Source organism: Choloepus didactylus, chromosome 1, assembly GCF_015220235.1.
Source record: "Choloepus didactylus isolate mChoDid1 chromosome 1, mChoDid1.pri, whole genome shotgun sequence".
Taxonomy (NCBI): Eukaryota; Metazoa; Chordata; class Mammalia; order Pilosa; family Megalonychidae; genus Choloepus; species Choloepus didactylus.
Window position 1 is genome coordinate 54,120,937 of NC_051307.1, and position 16,507 is coordinate 54,137,443.

Genomic DNA, 16,507 nt, shown 5'->3' on the forward strand with positions numbered 1-16,507 from the left:
GCTGGAAATTCCTCTCTCTCAGAATTTTAAATATATCGTGCCACTGCCTTCTCGCCTCCATGGTGGCTGCTGAGTAGTCACTACTTAGTCTTATGCTGTTTCCTTTGTATGTGGTGAATTGCTTTTCTCTTGCTGCTTTCAGAACTTGCTCCTTCTCTTCTATGTTTGACAGTGTGATCAGTATATGTCTCGGAGTGGGTTTTTTTGGATTTATTCTATTTGGAGTTCGCTGAGCATTTATGATTTGTGTATTTATGTTGTTTAGAAGATTTGGGAAGTTTTCCCCAACAATTTCTTTGAATACTCTTCCTAGACCTTTACCCTTTTCTTCCCCTTCTGGGACACCAATGAGTCTTATATTCGGACGCTTCATATTATCTATCATATCCCTGAGGTCCATTTCGAGTTTTTCAATTTTTTTCCCCATTCTTTCTTTTATGCTTTCATTTTCCATTCTGTCATCTTCCAGGTCACTGATTCGTTGTTCAACTTCCTCTAGTCTTGTACTATGAGTGTCCAGAATCTTTTTAATTTGGTCAACAGTTTCTTTAATTTCCATAAGATCATCCATTTTTTTATTTAGTCTTGCAATGTCTTCTTTATGCTCTTCTAGGGTCTTCTTGATTTCCTTCATATCCCGTACTAGGGTCTCATTGTTCATCTTTAGTTCTTTGAGTAGCTGCTCTAGGTGTGTCTCTTCTGGTCTTTTGATTTGGGTGCTTGGGCTTGGGTTATCCATATCGTCTGGTTTTTTCATATGCTTTATAATTTTCTGTTGTTTTTGGCCTCGTGGCATTTGCTGTCCTTGATAGGGTTCTTTTAGGGTTTGTAGACCAGTTGAAGTCCTTATCTCTAATTTATCAGATCTACAGCTTCGTGGAGTACACTTTCTCTAACTAACCAGCAGGTGGCGTCCACGAGCCACCTGTTCTCCACAAGCCAGATCTCCCCTGCTTAGCCTTTTTGGTGAGTGGGGGAGTGAGTCTTGTGGGGCCCAGTTGGTGTCCCAAGCTTGCGTGTGTAGTTGGTGTTGCCTGCCCTGTATGTGGGGCGTGTTTCTGGGCAGTCGGGGAGGGGGGGTGGCCCTAACAATCAAATCTCCCTGATGATCCTAGAGTTTTAAAGCTACTGCAATAGTCTAATCCTTCAGTTCAGTCCTGCCACAGTTTGTCTCTGCCACTGACCCACAAGTCTTTGGTATTGGCGTATGGCTCCTGAGACTTGCAAGTGGGCCCCTCTTCCAGGCTGTGCACCCCGGGTCCTCTGTTGAGGGATGACTGTGCTATGTCACAGGTGAGTGCCGTCCCCCCAGGGCAGTTCTGGGCTGCTGGGCTGTGTTGGGAGGCTCCCAGTCTGCTCAAATGATGGCTGAATGGGGCTCTGTTAATTCACACTGCTCCCCCTTCCCAGCTCTGGGACATTCAGCTGAGGTTGCAGGGAAGGCTAATGTCCACGCCCAGTTTTGTGGTGTGTGCCTGTTATTTGAAGCACTTCCGTCACACTGGGTTGTCTGGGGCAGCTCTGGGCTATGGGGCTGGCGATGGGCAGGAGTGTTTCCTGTCCACCAGGATGGTGGCTGTGAGCGGACACCCCCCTTTTCTTGGGAAGTTGTGTTGTTTAGTGAATTTTCTCAGCCACTGGATTATTGCCTTTTGTCTCAGAGCTCTCTTATTTCTGCTCTTGACTTGACGTGCCCAAATTTCAATTCTTTGAAGCTTTCTGTATTGAGCTTCTTAGAGTAATTGTTTTAGAAAAAGCAAAAAGGATTTAAAAAAAAAAAAAAAAAAAAAAAAAAAAAAAACGGCCCTCCTCAGAGATCTAATGGGTTATTGAAATGCTAATAGAGAAAGCAACCAGGGCCATTAAGGAAAGGTGCCCTGGGCAGAGAGATCAGCCTTGCTTCGGGATTTGCATATGCGCCTCAAGGCCTGATCTCCGCCCTTCCCCTTTCTGTGTTCACCAGAACTCCAAAAATCCTCTGCTTTTACTTTGGAGCTTCTCGTGTTGTTTTCCTTCTATGCCCGTCTCCTCTCTGCTGGGCTGGCTGCTCTCAGAGTCTCTGGTGTCTGGCCTCAGTCTATCTATGGTTGGAGTTTGAATCAGTAGAATGAGTTTCCGATGAGAGCAGCCACTGCAATTCTCCCTTCTCCTTCCTGGAGCTGACAGCCCCTCCTCCCCCGGGACTGAGCCTGGCAGGGAGGGGCGCGGGTCCCCTGGCCGCAAAAACTTACAGATTTCGGTGATCTCAGCAGTTCCACGTTTTCATGAGTGTTGTATGAAGTATGCCCAAAGACAGATTGCTCTGTGGTGTCCAGTCCACGCAGTTCCTGGCTTTTTACCTACTTTCCTGGAGGAGTAACTAAAACCGCATTTCCTTTCAAGAAAGGTTATGTGAGTTCCTCCCCTGGCTACACCCAATGGTGGCAGTTCCATTTTTCTGGAAGCAGGGAAGTATATTATTCCAAGACTTCTGGTGGATAGGTAGTGAATAAGACCTGAAAATCTAATGGTTGAGAAGACCACCTTAAAGAAGACAAAAATAAAGCTAGAAATTGTAAGAAATTTATATGATTGATTATAAACAATTGTGAAACTTACGTATTACAAAAAATACTTCAAAGAAATTCAGAAAACAATTTAGAAAATCTGTTTGCAAATCAAATGGCAGATAAAGGGACAATATCCATAATATGAAAATAAGTTTTGCTAGTTGATAAGAAAAATATAAATAGTGCAATGGAAAAAAAAAATGGGCAAAGGGTAAGAATAGGCAGTTTATAGAAAAGAAAGACCAAATGACCAACAGACAAATGAAAAGATGCTTAATTGTGCTAGAGATCAGGGAAACACAATTTAATATTTTACTACAATATCATGTCCCATATCAGACTAAGAATAACACTTGCTTCTTGTGGGAGTTTGATAGGGGACAGGGTAATAGTCATTAAAACTAAAACTCCCCCTACCCAAACCGATCCATTTTTGTAGTAGTATCCCATGATAATAAAAGCACACCTTGAGAGGACAGCTGCAATTATTATTAGTAACAACAGAATGAATGCCCAACAATAGAGTATAGTTAAATAAAGTATACATCTGTTCCATTTACCATTCAGAAGCCTTTAAAAATGATTTTTATGCCTGCCAGTTGACATGGGGGTATTTCTTTGAAGTGTCGGCATATGTGGAGGGTAAGAGGGCACAGAAGTATGTATAATATAATCTTGGATGTACAGATAGATATTTATATAAGTACGTTCAAATATGTCAGGTTGATAATATAGGTTCCCTTTGACGGGGCAGTTGGTGAAGGAGCTAGATAAAGAAGAGGGAAAATGACAATGCCAAAAATATTATATGATTCCTTCTATTAAAATTCTGTATGTGGATATATGCATAAAGAGATGAATGGTGAGTATTAAAATATTAATAGTGGTTATTTGAAGATAATGGGAATAGGGTAATTTTCAATGTTCTTTGTTTATACTATTATGCATTTAAAAATTTAAGCTTATATTTAAGTATTTGTTTTAAATAAAGAAAAAAGAAAACTATTTCACTGCAGAGAGAACCATTTACTGATTGTCTTCTATCTATACTGAGAAGCAGTGTGGTGTATTGTTTTACAGCTCTGAAACTAGTCTGTCTGTATTACCTGCTTTGTGAACCTGGAAAGGTACCTAACCTCTCTTGGCCTCAGTTTTCTAATCAATAAAATAGGAACAATAATAACAGTATCTACCTCACAGGCTTGTGAGAATTAAATAAATGTGTTACTAATGTAAAGTGCTTAGAACAATACTTAGCACATAATAAGGACCCCAGAATTGTTATTAATTATTATAAACATTCATTAATACTCTTGTACTGTGCTAGATATGTTATAAAAGTTATCCCATTTAGTCTTAAACACTGTATAAGGTGGCTAGGTACAATCCCCATTGTGCAGAACGGACAGTAAGGCTATTAAAGAGCTAAGTAGCTTGCCCAAAGTTTTCTAGCTTATAATTTGAGCCATGTCTTTCTGACTATAGAACTCATTGCACTTGACATGTTTTTACTACATACCACACTGCCTTCCTTTCATTTAAAATGAAATGAAGATGGCTTAAGAAGGTATTTCATATATATAGCAGAATATAGCATTTACTTTTAGGAGCTAGGGCTTTAGGGGGAAAAGTGTATCTAAGGTATTGATTGCATAACATGTTTTTAGAAATCCATAATTCCCTATAGATTTTCACCCCCAAACTTGAACTCAATTTAGTAAATGGTGAGAGCTTTCGAGAGGCTGTGTAGGCATGACCATTGTAAATTTTATATTTACAATGTATTTATTGTAAATGTTGTATTTGTGTATTTGTATTTTTAATGCAATTTTATTGAGATATATTAACCCACCATATAATCCATCCAAAGTATACAGTCACTCACAGTATCATCATATAGTTGTGCATTCTTCACCACAATCAATTTTAGAACATTCTCATTACTCCAAAATAAATAAAAACAAAAACGAACACCCAAAACATTCCAAACCCCTTATCCCCCCCTTTTATTTTGTGTATTTTTTTGAATCATAAAATATCATGTTTATCTTTGATCCCTAATTCAGCATAATTAAAATGAATTAATTTATTTCTGAAAGGTATTTACTCAAAAGTAGAAATTTAACAATTGCACTGCATTCAGTGAAGATTTTTTTTTTCCTTTATGTTTAGGTTATCTTCAGTGTAATGAATATGATAGTCTGAGATCAAGGTGGCTGAGACAGACGCTAGAATCTTTCATCCCACAGCCTTTGGTAAATGTAATTAAAGTGTCTGAATTGGATGGCAGAGAAATGGGAGATGCCCAGCCTGAAACGTTTGACAAGGTACTTTTATTACACTGGGACAAACTGATGGACTCCAAATGATACCACTGTTGTAATGTTGCTTTGTTGTTGTTTTCTGTCTGCTCCCAGACATAGTCTGATACAGTTTCTCAGTACCCTGGGAAATTTTGATAAAGTGAACATGGAAGCAGCTTATATTTCAAAGGAAGCAGTAACACTGGGTTTGGGGATTATGGAATGCTTTATATTTTCAGGTACCTCAAAGGTACTCAGGAAAAGATCAGATATTATTTGGGTCAGTGCACAAACATGTACACTGTATTGCTTTAATTCAATAACATTTCATATCAGCATATAACAGTTGAAGAAAAAGGGCATTTTATGAAACCGAAATTGAAACATCAATTCTTAAAAATAAGTGCTGAGAATTCAGAAATGTAGTAGTGTCTGTTTAAAATGGGTAAGTTTTGTAAAAGTTTTTGCTATAGTCATCAAGAATATTTATTTTTAATTTGCTGTTCATTTATCATGTTTTTTTTAGCTTACCTATATACTTTGTGCCTAAGAATATATTTTTTGTGCATATTTGCATTATTTGTCCTTTTTTTTCTCTAGGTGCTAGTTGATGCTCCATGTTCAAATGACCGAAGTTGGTTGTTCTCTTCTGATTCTCAGAAAGCAGCCTGTAGGATAAGCCAAAGAGGGAAGTTGCCTTTTCTACAGCGAGAACTCTTAAGGTGAGCATTTTTAATTCCAAAGTTGATTGTGGTTCCTACTTCTGATTTAAATACCCGTGACAAAACATGACACACGGAAGCCCCAAATTGAAGGCTGTTTGGGTATCAGAGAATATTTCTCCAAAGGCTACAACCAGAAAATTCCCAACCTCTTCCTTTTCAGATCTCATGCTATAATTTTTCCCAAATGAATTGTATTGCTCTGCATTGTCTTCTAAGGGTCACAAATGATTTTACTGTGTTCAAAGTTGTTTGCTTACAGGGACCATCCCAAGCCTAGGATTCATTATCATGTTCCTTCTTTTACCAGAATCTGAGCAGCCCTCTGAAAGAGTAGCTTTGGACCAGGATGCATTTTTTTGGTAATAAACACAATGTTCTGGATGAGTCAGCCCCTAAGAAGTTATAGCTAGTTGACAGAACTTATTTCACCTCTAAACATTTTCCGGAAGGTCCTGACTATCAAGCGATATTTAGTTTCCCTCAGGAATGCGTTTGTCATGGTTCCAAAAGAGATTTCCACTTATATCCTTCTTCCAAGAAATTACTATTGTTTAATGCTGTGCAACAATTCTCTGGAATATTTAAAATATGATTAAATAATGCCTTCTTACTCATTACCCCATAATTGCAGAATAAGAGTGAATGACAAATTGCATGCACTTCTGACAGCATGCTTTACTTCCAACTTCTGATTGATATAAAATAATGAACATGTACCATTACCTAAATATTACAACCAATACTAATACATGGTGTTGTTCTTGTATAAAATTATGTATCTGCTCATTATGGTGATTCTTGGTCATCTACCACAAGTTTCTTCTGAACATTTTTCATCTGGCAGTTAGAACATTTGTGTATTGACTTGCCTTCAGTTTTGCTTTTAATGACAGCCTTTTCTACATCATAATGCTAAGATATTTTGAGAATTTTATACCATCCTTCCATCTACTGCTTGGGTTATTAAATTTCTCTTGTTGCTTATATCTTGCTCTCTTATTTTCTCACCTAAACCATCTTAAAGAGTGCTGCTACTCTGAGCCTATGCCATCGTTACCCTTTTCACCTTATGTTCCAATTTGCTAATGCTGCCATTATGCAAAATACCAGAAATGGATTGGCTTTTATAAAGGGATTTTATTTGGTTACAGAGTTATATTTCTAAGGCCATAAAAGTGTCCAAACAAAGGCATCAACAATAGGATACCTTCACTGAAGAACACCAGTGGCATCCGGAAAACCTCTGTCAGCTGGGAAGGCATAAGCACATGGCTGGCATCTGCTCTGGGAGTCTGGTTTCAGAATAGCTTTCTCCCTGGACATTTCTCTCTAGGTTTCTGGGGTATTCTCTTAGTTTCTCCCAGGCAAACTCCAGACTAGCAAAAGTCTACTTTCAGTGGCCATCTCCAAAATCTCTCTTGGCTGCAGCACTGAGCTTCTTCTGTTTGAGCTCTTATAGGGCTCCAGTAAACTAATCAAGACCCATGGTGAATGGGCGAGGCCACACCTCAGTGGAAATAATCTACCCAAAGTTATCACTCACAGTTGGGTGTGTCGCATCTCCATGGAAACAACCTAATCCAAATATCCCACAAAATTGGATTAAAAGATCATGGCTTTTTCTTGGGGGACATAATATATCCAAACCAGTACACCTTATGATAGATCCCAAATTTTATGATGGCTTATGAACATGCTACTTATAATTTTTTTAAAAACTATTTGTAACCAAACAGGTTTTCTGAAAGTATCATTCTCTTTTTCATAACAAATTCTCCTTTCATTTCTGTTTCTTTCTGGTCATTTACCAAGCTTTGTCTTTTATAGTCTATTTCTTTCCCTCCTACTTTGTCTCAATTCAATGCAATCTGCCTTCTCTTCCCTCTGTTTTTCCAAAACTATTCTTATTAAAGTTACTAAAGAACCATTGATTGCTAATTATGGATATTTTCCTATTTAAATTTTACTTGATCTCTGGATAATATTTTAAAAATCTATTAAATTTTTTTATTGTGAAATATGTATATACAGAAAAGTGATAAAGTTCAAAATACAGTTTACCAGGTAATTATAGAGCAAATTTCAAAGTATTGTATTTTACAGTTCCACAATTTCAGGTATTTCCTTCTGGCTGTTCTAATACACTGGAAACTAAAAAGAAACATCTATATAATGATTCAGTAGCATAATCATTTGTTAAATCCTAACTTCTCTGTTACAACTCCTCCCTCTCATTTGATCATTTTCTCAGTCTTCAGGGATATTTGGTAATGACCATTCTAACTTCTTTATGTTGAAAAAGGGGTGTTGACTTTATGGGGTAGGGGACTGCAACTTGTTGATGTTCTGGGAGAGACCAGTAAAGTTGCAGGGCTTATCTGGCAAAGGAACAATCTCGAGGTTTTTAAGTTTCTGGAAAATAAACTTAATAAGTAAAACTTCTATTATAGAGTCTTAGAGTCCTGGGTTTTCTTTAGGGTTTTCAGGAATACTGTTGGTTGGGGCTTGACATACCCTGGCAATTTGTAATGTCTGGCTTAAGCTTCCATTAGAGTAACCTCAGAATGACCTCTTGACTCTATTTGAAATCTCTTTTCCACTGAAACCTTATTTCTGTTACATTTCTTTTCCCCATTTTGGTCAAGAAGGCATTGTCAACCCATGATTCCAGGGCCAGGCTGATTCCTGGTAGTCATGTGCAGTGTTGCCAGGGTGACTTAACATCCCTGAAAGTCATGTCCCTCATAGTGGGGAGGGTAATGAGTTTATAAAAATGTATTTTTAATTACATCAGTAATGTGTAATTGTAAAAATATCAAATAATACAGATGAAGCAAGAAACCCCCTTAGACACTTATGTAAATATCAGCTTTCTTTGCAGAGTTAACTTCTGGGTTTAACTTGGGTGTATAATCTTCCAAACTTTTTGGAGAACTTTTCTTACATCTATATATAAATAAACAAAAACATTAAAAAATAAAAATGCTATCATTATATGTATATTATTCTGTAACTTGCTCTTTTTTATATTCAGTATTTCTTAAAGTCTTTTCCTTGTGTATCTGCTTTGTTCTCTTCAAATTCTGAAATATTCAATAGGATCAGTTTATTATGTTTGAGTTAACTAATTCTCTATTTTTAGATATTTCACTCTTTTTTTCTAACTTTAAACATCTTTGTTGCAATGAACATCCTTTGGAACATCTCATTGGACACACGTTAGCATTTTTCTTGATTGAATATTGAGAAGTAGAATTGAGGACCAAATATTAATAGGTATGATGACTTTTCCTCCAAACAGATTATACCAGTTTACACTCTGATGCATTTGAATTTGTAAACTGTTTGCTCCCTCTCAAAATACTATCTTTTCTTGATTTTGTGACCATATGCTTTCCTGGTTTTCTTCTTACTTCTTTGCATGTACCTTCTCTGTAATTTTCTTTATTTCCGTTAATCAGCTTATCCCATACATCTTGGGTTCCTTAGGATGTTGATTTTGGCTCTTTCCTATATCCACATGACTTCAACTGATATAAGATGCTATCTTTCCAATACATGTCTAAGCCCAGATCTTTTCTCCTTAGCCTAAGACCTGTATATCCAGTTTCCTATCAAAGATAACTGTTTGGAACCCCCTCAGATGCATAAAACTCAACTTGTCAAAGGTGGAACTCATAATCTCTAATGCTCATCTAGCCCCCTTCTCAAATCAGCAAAATGAAACAGAAACCCCACCAACCTGCCTCTTTGTCTTAACATTTGCCACATGCCGTTTATTTACCTAAGTCAAAAATCTATCCCCAGCTCCCCTCTTTCCCCTGTATCCAATCAATCACTAAGACATCTCAATTGTACCTGTTACATGTTTCTCAAGTCTATCCAATTCTCTCCATCCTTTATAGCCTGCACTAAGCATCTGTCACCTGAATGAGGGCATCCGGCATTTAATGACCCTGCATGTCTCCAGGAGTGAATTCTAATTTGTTCTCCACAATGAAGCCAAAGTGATAATCTGTTCATGTCATTCTTGAAGTCCTGCAGTGGTTTCTCATCACCATCAGGATTTCAAACTAGTTAGTATGAAATACAAGCTTTCTTTTGATCTGTTTCCTTTTTACTTTATGGGTCTCATTCTCTCTTGTATTGTATTCCAAACTGAGCAGTTTCTCAAACTCCAGATACAGTCTCATCTTAACTCATTTTTCACTTCCTGTTCCTTTTGCTTAAGAGTTCTTCTCCTACTTTATTCTTCCCTTTTTCCTGGCTAACTCTACTTGTTCTTCAGGAATCAGCTTGGACTCCTTCTTACTGAAGCTTTACTTGATTCCCTAGCACTGGGATTGATATTCCTCTCATGTCCTTACCACATTTAAAAATGTATATATTGCCAGTTTCTCTGCTAGACATTTGCCTTTATGTCTGTCTTCAACAATTCTGTAAGCACCATGAGACCAGCAATTGTCTTTTTTGTTTATATTCCCACTATATAATTTGGTGCCTGAAATGTAGAAGGTGATCAATAGTTACCCCAAAAAAGTAAATTACAAGGGTTGAATATTTAGAATTCACAACAGTAATCAAATTTATGGCAAAGTTAATCTGACAATTATTTTATTGTGCAGCATGATACTTTAGGCATAAATGTAAAGCAGTTCATATAATTTATTTTTATTAGTATTGCTTTTACAAAGCCAAAGCATGATTTTAGTTTTAGTTTTAGTTTTTTTTTTTTTTCATTCAAGAAATTTCCTTTGACTTACAGCATTTCAATTATCATCACCAGAATCATGATCATGTACAAACCTCACACAGGTCCCTTTGTACATCCTAATAACTAAGGCTGTCTTCTCAAGTGGTGACTTTGCTCCCCATCATCGTATTCCCAAAAAGGAATGGCTTTAGCAACGTATCAATTCAGTAGCATTTGACAGGGCACAAAATGACATCTCAATCACAATGAGGGTAGGTTTTCTGTAATCATATGTGATTGGGAAAGGCCATTGCATCAGCCATCTCCCATTCTTTTCCTTGAGCAACCGCTCTATATTCCCTGCTTCTGCTGCCTGGTTTGGGTGAGTGGTTTTGGTGGAACTTGACTCAGCTGAAACTCTTGAGTCCCTTGGATGGATAAATGGGAGAGAGCTGCATACTCAAACCATAGGCACAGAAAATGATTCTGATTCTCTGACATTTACAAGTCTTGGGGTTAAAAAGATAATGGAAGAAAAAATGATGATGCCAGACACAATCTGTTTTATCTCCTGCCCTAACTCCCAAGAATTAAATAAAACAACAACAAAACAAAAAAACCAAAACAAAACTACAGTAATTTTATTAATAGGGATAGCTCTAATATATCACTTAAAAAGAAGTTTCTCTTGTCTATCTTCTAAATCTTCCTCACCTAATTATCGCCTTACCTTCCTTTAACAAAAGGCAATCCTTTTATTCCACAATAAGAGGTAAAAGGTTTTAAATGCAAACATACACAAGAGAGTAAACACAGTGATGTATATGAGTTTTAGTCAATTTATAAAGAGGCATAGCATTTGCAGAGAGCTATTACAAAGGAAGCAAGCAAATATTGCCTGGCCTGATAGTATGGATAGGAGATGGCACTCAGAGGGGGACAGGAAGTGGAAAGGGTCATCTAGAGGCAAATAAGAAATAATTCTGATTGTTCTATTTTTTTTTTTTTAATCTTCATTTTATTGAGATATATTCACATACCACGCAGTCAAACAAAACAAATCGTACTTTCGATTGTTTACAGTACCATTACATAGTGGTACATTCATCACCCAAATCAATCCCTGACACCTTCATTAGCACACACACAAAAATAACAAGAATAATAATTAGAGTGAAAAAGAGCAATTGAAGTAAAAAAGAACACTGGGTACCTTTGTCTGTTTGTTTCCTTCCCCTATTTTTCTACTCATCCATCCATAAACTAGACAAAGTGGAGTGTGGTCCTTATGGCTTTCCCAATCCCATTGTCACCCCTCATAAGCTACATTTTTTATACAACTGTCTTCGAGATTCATGGGTTCTGGGTTGTAGTTTGATAGTTTCAGGTATCCACCACCAGCTACCCCAATTCTTTAGAACCTAAAAAGGGTTGTCTAAAGTTGCATAAGAGTGCCCACCAGAGTGACCTCTCGGCTCCTTTTGGATTCTCTCTGCCACTGAAGCTTATTTCATTTCCTTTCACATCCCCCTTTTGGTCAAGAAGATGTTCTCCGTCCCACGATGCCAGGTCTACGTTCCTCCCCGGGAGTCATATTCCACATTGCCAGGGATATTCACTCCCCTGGGTGTCTGATCCCACATAGGGGGGAGGGCAGTGATTTCACCTTTCAAGTTGGCTTAGCTAGAGAGACAGGGCCACATCTGAGCAACAAAGAGGCATTCAGGAGGAGGCTCTTAGGCACAACCATAGGGAGGCCTAGCCTCTCCTTTGCAGCAACCGTCTTCCCAAGGGTAAAACCTGTGGTAGAGGGCTCAACCCATCAAACCACCAGTCCCCTATGTCTGTGGTCATGTTAGCAACCATGGAGGTGGGGTAGGCAAATACCCCTGCATTCTCCACAGGCTCCTCAAGGGGGCACTACATCTTTTTTTTTCCTTGTTTTTCTTTTTTTTTTTTTTTTTTAACTTTCCCTTCTTTTTTAAATCAACTGTATGAAAAAAAAGTTAAAAAGAAAACAAACATACAATAAAAGAACATTTCAAAGAGACCATAACAAGGGAGTAAGAAAAAGACAACTAACCTAAGATAACTGCTTCACTTCCAACATGTTCCTACTTTACCCCAAGAAAGTTACCTAATATAGCAACATTTCTGTGAACTTGCTCCTACTATATCCATCAGAAATTAACAGACCATAGTCATTCCTGGGCATCCCCAGAACGTTAAATAGCTTATCTGTTCTTCTTGGATTATTGTTTTCCCTTCCTTAATTGCTCTCTATTGCTAGTTCCCCTACATTCTACATTATAAGCCATTTGTTTTACATTTTTGAAAGTTCACATTAATGGTAGCATATAATATTTCTCTTTTTGTGCCTGGCTTATTTCGCTCAGCATTATGTCTTCAAGGTTCATCCATGTTGTCATATGTTTCACGAGATCATTCCTTCTTACTGCCGTGTAGTATTCCATCGTGTGTATATACCACATTTTATTTATCCACTCATCTGTTGAAGGACATTTGGGTTGTTTCCATCTCTTGGCAATTGTGAATAATGCTGCTATGAACATTGGCGTGCAGATATCTGTTCGTGTCACTGCTTTCCGATCTTCCGGGTATATACCGAGAAGTGCAATCGCTGGATCAAATGGTAACTCTATATCTAGTTTTCTAAGGAACTGCCAGACTGACTTCCAGAGTGGCTGAACCATTATATAGTCCCACCAACAGTGAATAAGAGTTCCAATTTCTCCACATCCCCTCCAGCATTTGTAGTTTCCTGTTTGTTTAATGGCAGCCATTCTAACCGGTGTTAGATGGTATCTCATTGTGGTCTTAATTTGCATCTCTCTAATAGCTAGTGAAGCTGAACATTTTTTCATGTGTTTCTTGGCCATTTGTATTTCCTCTTCAGAGAACTGTCTTTTCATATCTTTTGCCCATTTTATAATTGGGCCGACTGTACTATTGTCATTGAGTTGTAGGATTTCTTTATATATGCAAGATATCAGTCTTTTGTCAGATACATGGTTTCCAAAAATTTTTTCCCATTGAGTTGGCTGCCTCTTTACCTTTTTGAGAAATTCCTTTGAGGTGCAGAAACTTCTAAGCTTGAGGAGTTCCCATTTATCTATTTTCTCTTTTGTTGCTTGTGCTTTGGGTGTAAAGTCTAGGAAGTGGCCGCCTAATACAAGGTCTTGAAGATGTTTTCCTACATTGTCTTCTAGGAGTTTTATGGTACTTTCTTTTATATTGAGATCTTTGGTCCATTTTGAGTTAATTTTTGTGTAGGGGGTGAGGTAGGGGTCCTCTTTCATTCTTTTGGATATGGATATCCAACTCTCCCAGCCCCATTTGTTGAAAAGACCATTATGGCTCAGTTCAGTGACTTTGGGGGCCTTATCAAAGATCAGTCGGCCATAGATCTGAGGGTCTATCTCTGAATTCTCAATTCGATTCCATTGATCTATATGTCTATCTTTGTGCCAGTACCATGCTGTTTTGGCAACTGTGGCTTTATAATAAGCTTCAAAGTCAGGGAGTGTAAGTCCTCCCACTTCGTTTTTCTTTTTTAGAGTGTCTTTAACAATTCGAGGCGTCTTCCCTTTCCAAATAAATTTGATAACTAGCTTTTCCAAGTCTGCAAAGTAGGTTGTTGGAATTTTGATTGGGATTGCATTGAATCTGTAGATGAGTTTGGGTAGAATTGACATCTTAATGACATTTAGTCTTCCTATCCATGAACATGGAATATTTTTCCATCTTTTAAGGTCCCCTTCTATTTCTTTTAGTAGAGTTATGTAGTTTTCTTTGTATAGGTCTTTTACATCTTTGGTTAAGTTTATTCCTAGGTACTTGATTTTTTTAGTTGCTATTGAAAATGGTATCTTTTTCTTGAGTGTCTCTTCAGTTTGTTCATTTCTAGCATATAGAAACATTACTGACTTATGTGCATTAACCCTGTATCCTGTTACTTTGCTAAATTTGTTTATTAGCTCTAGTAGCTGTATCGTCGATTTCTCAGGGTTTTCTAGATATAAGATCATATCATCTGTAAACAATGACAGTTTTACTTCTTCTTTTCCAATTTGGATGCCTTTTATTTCTTTGTCTTGCCAGATTGCCCTGGCTAGCACTTCCAGCACAATGTTGAATAACAGTGGTGATAGCGGGTGATTGTTCTATTTTGATGAAACCTAAACTGGCTGTATCTGCATTTGTTCACTGATAAATAGATATGTTGCTCAAAGATATGTTATGCCCTCCATAGCTGTGTATTCATTTACCTTAGCAGAAATCTTGTTTATTTGTACTAAATAGGCAGTGTGCATAGAGTTCACATTGCTTTAAAGAGGCAATAGTCTTCAACCAAATATTGGACAATCAAATATTAATCTTGTGCGTGTTTTTATGAATTTGATGCTTAAATAAAAATCAATATTTTACTTAATAGAAGTTTCCTGGTGTTCAGTTTTTTTTTTTTAATGGAGTAATGTAGATATTTGGTGTTATTAATTCTTTTTAAAAATTAATGTATGAGGAACTTTGAATAGGAAGTGAGCTATGGTAGGTTAGTGTAGGTTAGAGTGAAATAGTGACACATCTTAAAGTAATTTGGGCAGAGAATAAGAATATATTTATAGGGCCCCCCTGTGGAGCTGGGGGAAGTGCGGAAGTGTTGGACTTCCTCACCTGGACTGATGCTGATGCTGTCACAAACATCGAGGACTGGTGGTTTGATGTGCCGAGCCCTCTATCATGAGATTTGCCCTTATGAAGCTTGTTACTGCAAAGGAGAGGCTAAACTTTCATATAATTATGCCTGAGAGTCTCCCCCTGAGTACCTCTTTGTTGCTCAGATGTGGCCCTCTCTCTCTCTAAGCCACCTCGACAGGTGAATTCACTGCCCTCCTCCCTACATGGGACCTGACTCCCAGGGATGTAAATCTCTCTACGCAGGATATGACTCTCAGGGATGAATCTGGACCTGGCATCATGGGATTGAGAATATCTACTTGAGCAAAAGAGGGATGCAAAATGAAACAATGTGACTGAGAGATTTCAAACGAAGTTGAGAGGTCACTCTGGTGGACATTCTTATACACTGTACATATAACACTTCTTAGGTTTTAATGTATTGGAATAGCTAGAAGTTAATACCTGAAACTATCAAACTCCAACCCAGTAGTCTGGACTCCTGAAGATCTGTAACAATGTAGCTTACAAGGAGTGACAGTGTGATTGTGAAAACCCTGCAGATCACACTCCCTTTATCCAGTGTATGGATGGCTGAGTAGAAAAATGGGGACAAAACTATGTGAAAAATAGGATGAGCTGGGGGGAATGATTTGGGTGTTCTTTTTTACTTTTATTTTTTATTCTTATTCTGATTCTTTCTGATGTAAGGGAAATGTTCAAAAATAGATTGGGGTGATGAATGAATAACTATAAGATGGTACTGTGAACAATTGATTGTATACCATGGATGATTGTATGGTATGTGAATATATTTTAATAAAACTGAATTTAATTAAAAAAAATTAATGTGTGGCTGTAAGCTTTTGGGAAAGATGACAGAGTAGGGAGCTGCAGGGGTCACTCCTCCTCCAAGGACAGCTGGCAGACGGGAAGAAACCTTCTGAAAAAAACTGCTCTGGGGCTCCAGAGACCAGAGGGGCACTGTGCAGCATCCAGGGAAGAGCAGAAGGAAGAGACTGAGAAACTAGTGAAAAACTGTGCGTAACTTCTCTGCCACGGCTGCTAACACCCATCCATCACTCTCAAGGCAGGCAGTTCCAGGTCCGGACGCTGGCTGGCTGGCTGCTGTGGACAGAGAGGGACATGGAAGACTTCCTTCCCAAGAATAGGGGAGAGCATGACAAGTGTGTATCAGGGCTTTTGTTCCACAAATTTAGACTGCTGGGTTCCACTGTTTTAGCTGGCTCCATTCAGGGGCCACTGCACCACTATTTCAACCCTGCTTCTCACAGTGGTGGAACCTGCCGATGTTGAAAAACACACTGCCTTCTTAGGGCTTTGGGAAACTGCTTGGTGAAGAGCACTATCAGCTGGAGAGGCCAGGAAAGTGCAGCCTTGGGGAATCAACCAAAAGGCCTTTTGATGTCTTTCCTGACCCTCTCCCCAAGGCCCTTTGGAACTGGTCTGCATCTCCATTATGGATCCCTGGTCCTGTTTGGCTGGGAAATACTGACGAACCAAGTGTCGAAGAAGAGC

General features: G+C 38.1%; 1 protein-coding gene across 1 annotated transcript in view; it reads left to right on the forward strand.

Moving 5' to 3' along the window:
• NSUN3 (NOP2/Sun RNA methyltransferase 3) overlaps positions 1-16,507 on the forward strand; it is a 113,102-nt gene that overhangs the window by 41,473 nt on the left and 55,122 nt on the right. The window contains exons 4-5 of the mRNA XM_037834006.1: positions 4,722-4,876; positions 5,453-5,574. Of these exons, the coding sequence (XP_037689934.1) occupies positions 4,722-4,876; positions 5,453-5,574 (277 nt within the window). The remainder of the gene's footprint in view (positions 1-4,721; positions 4,877-5,452; positions 5,575-16,507) is intronic.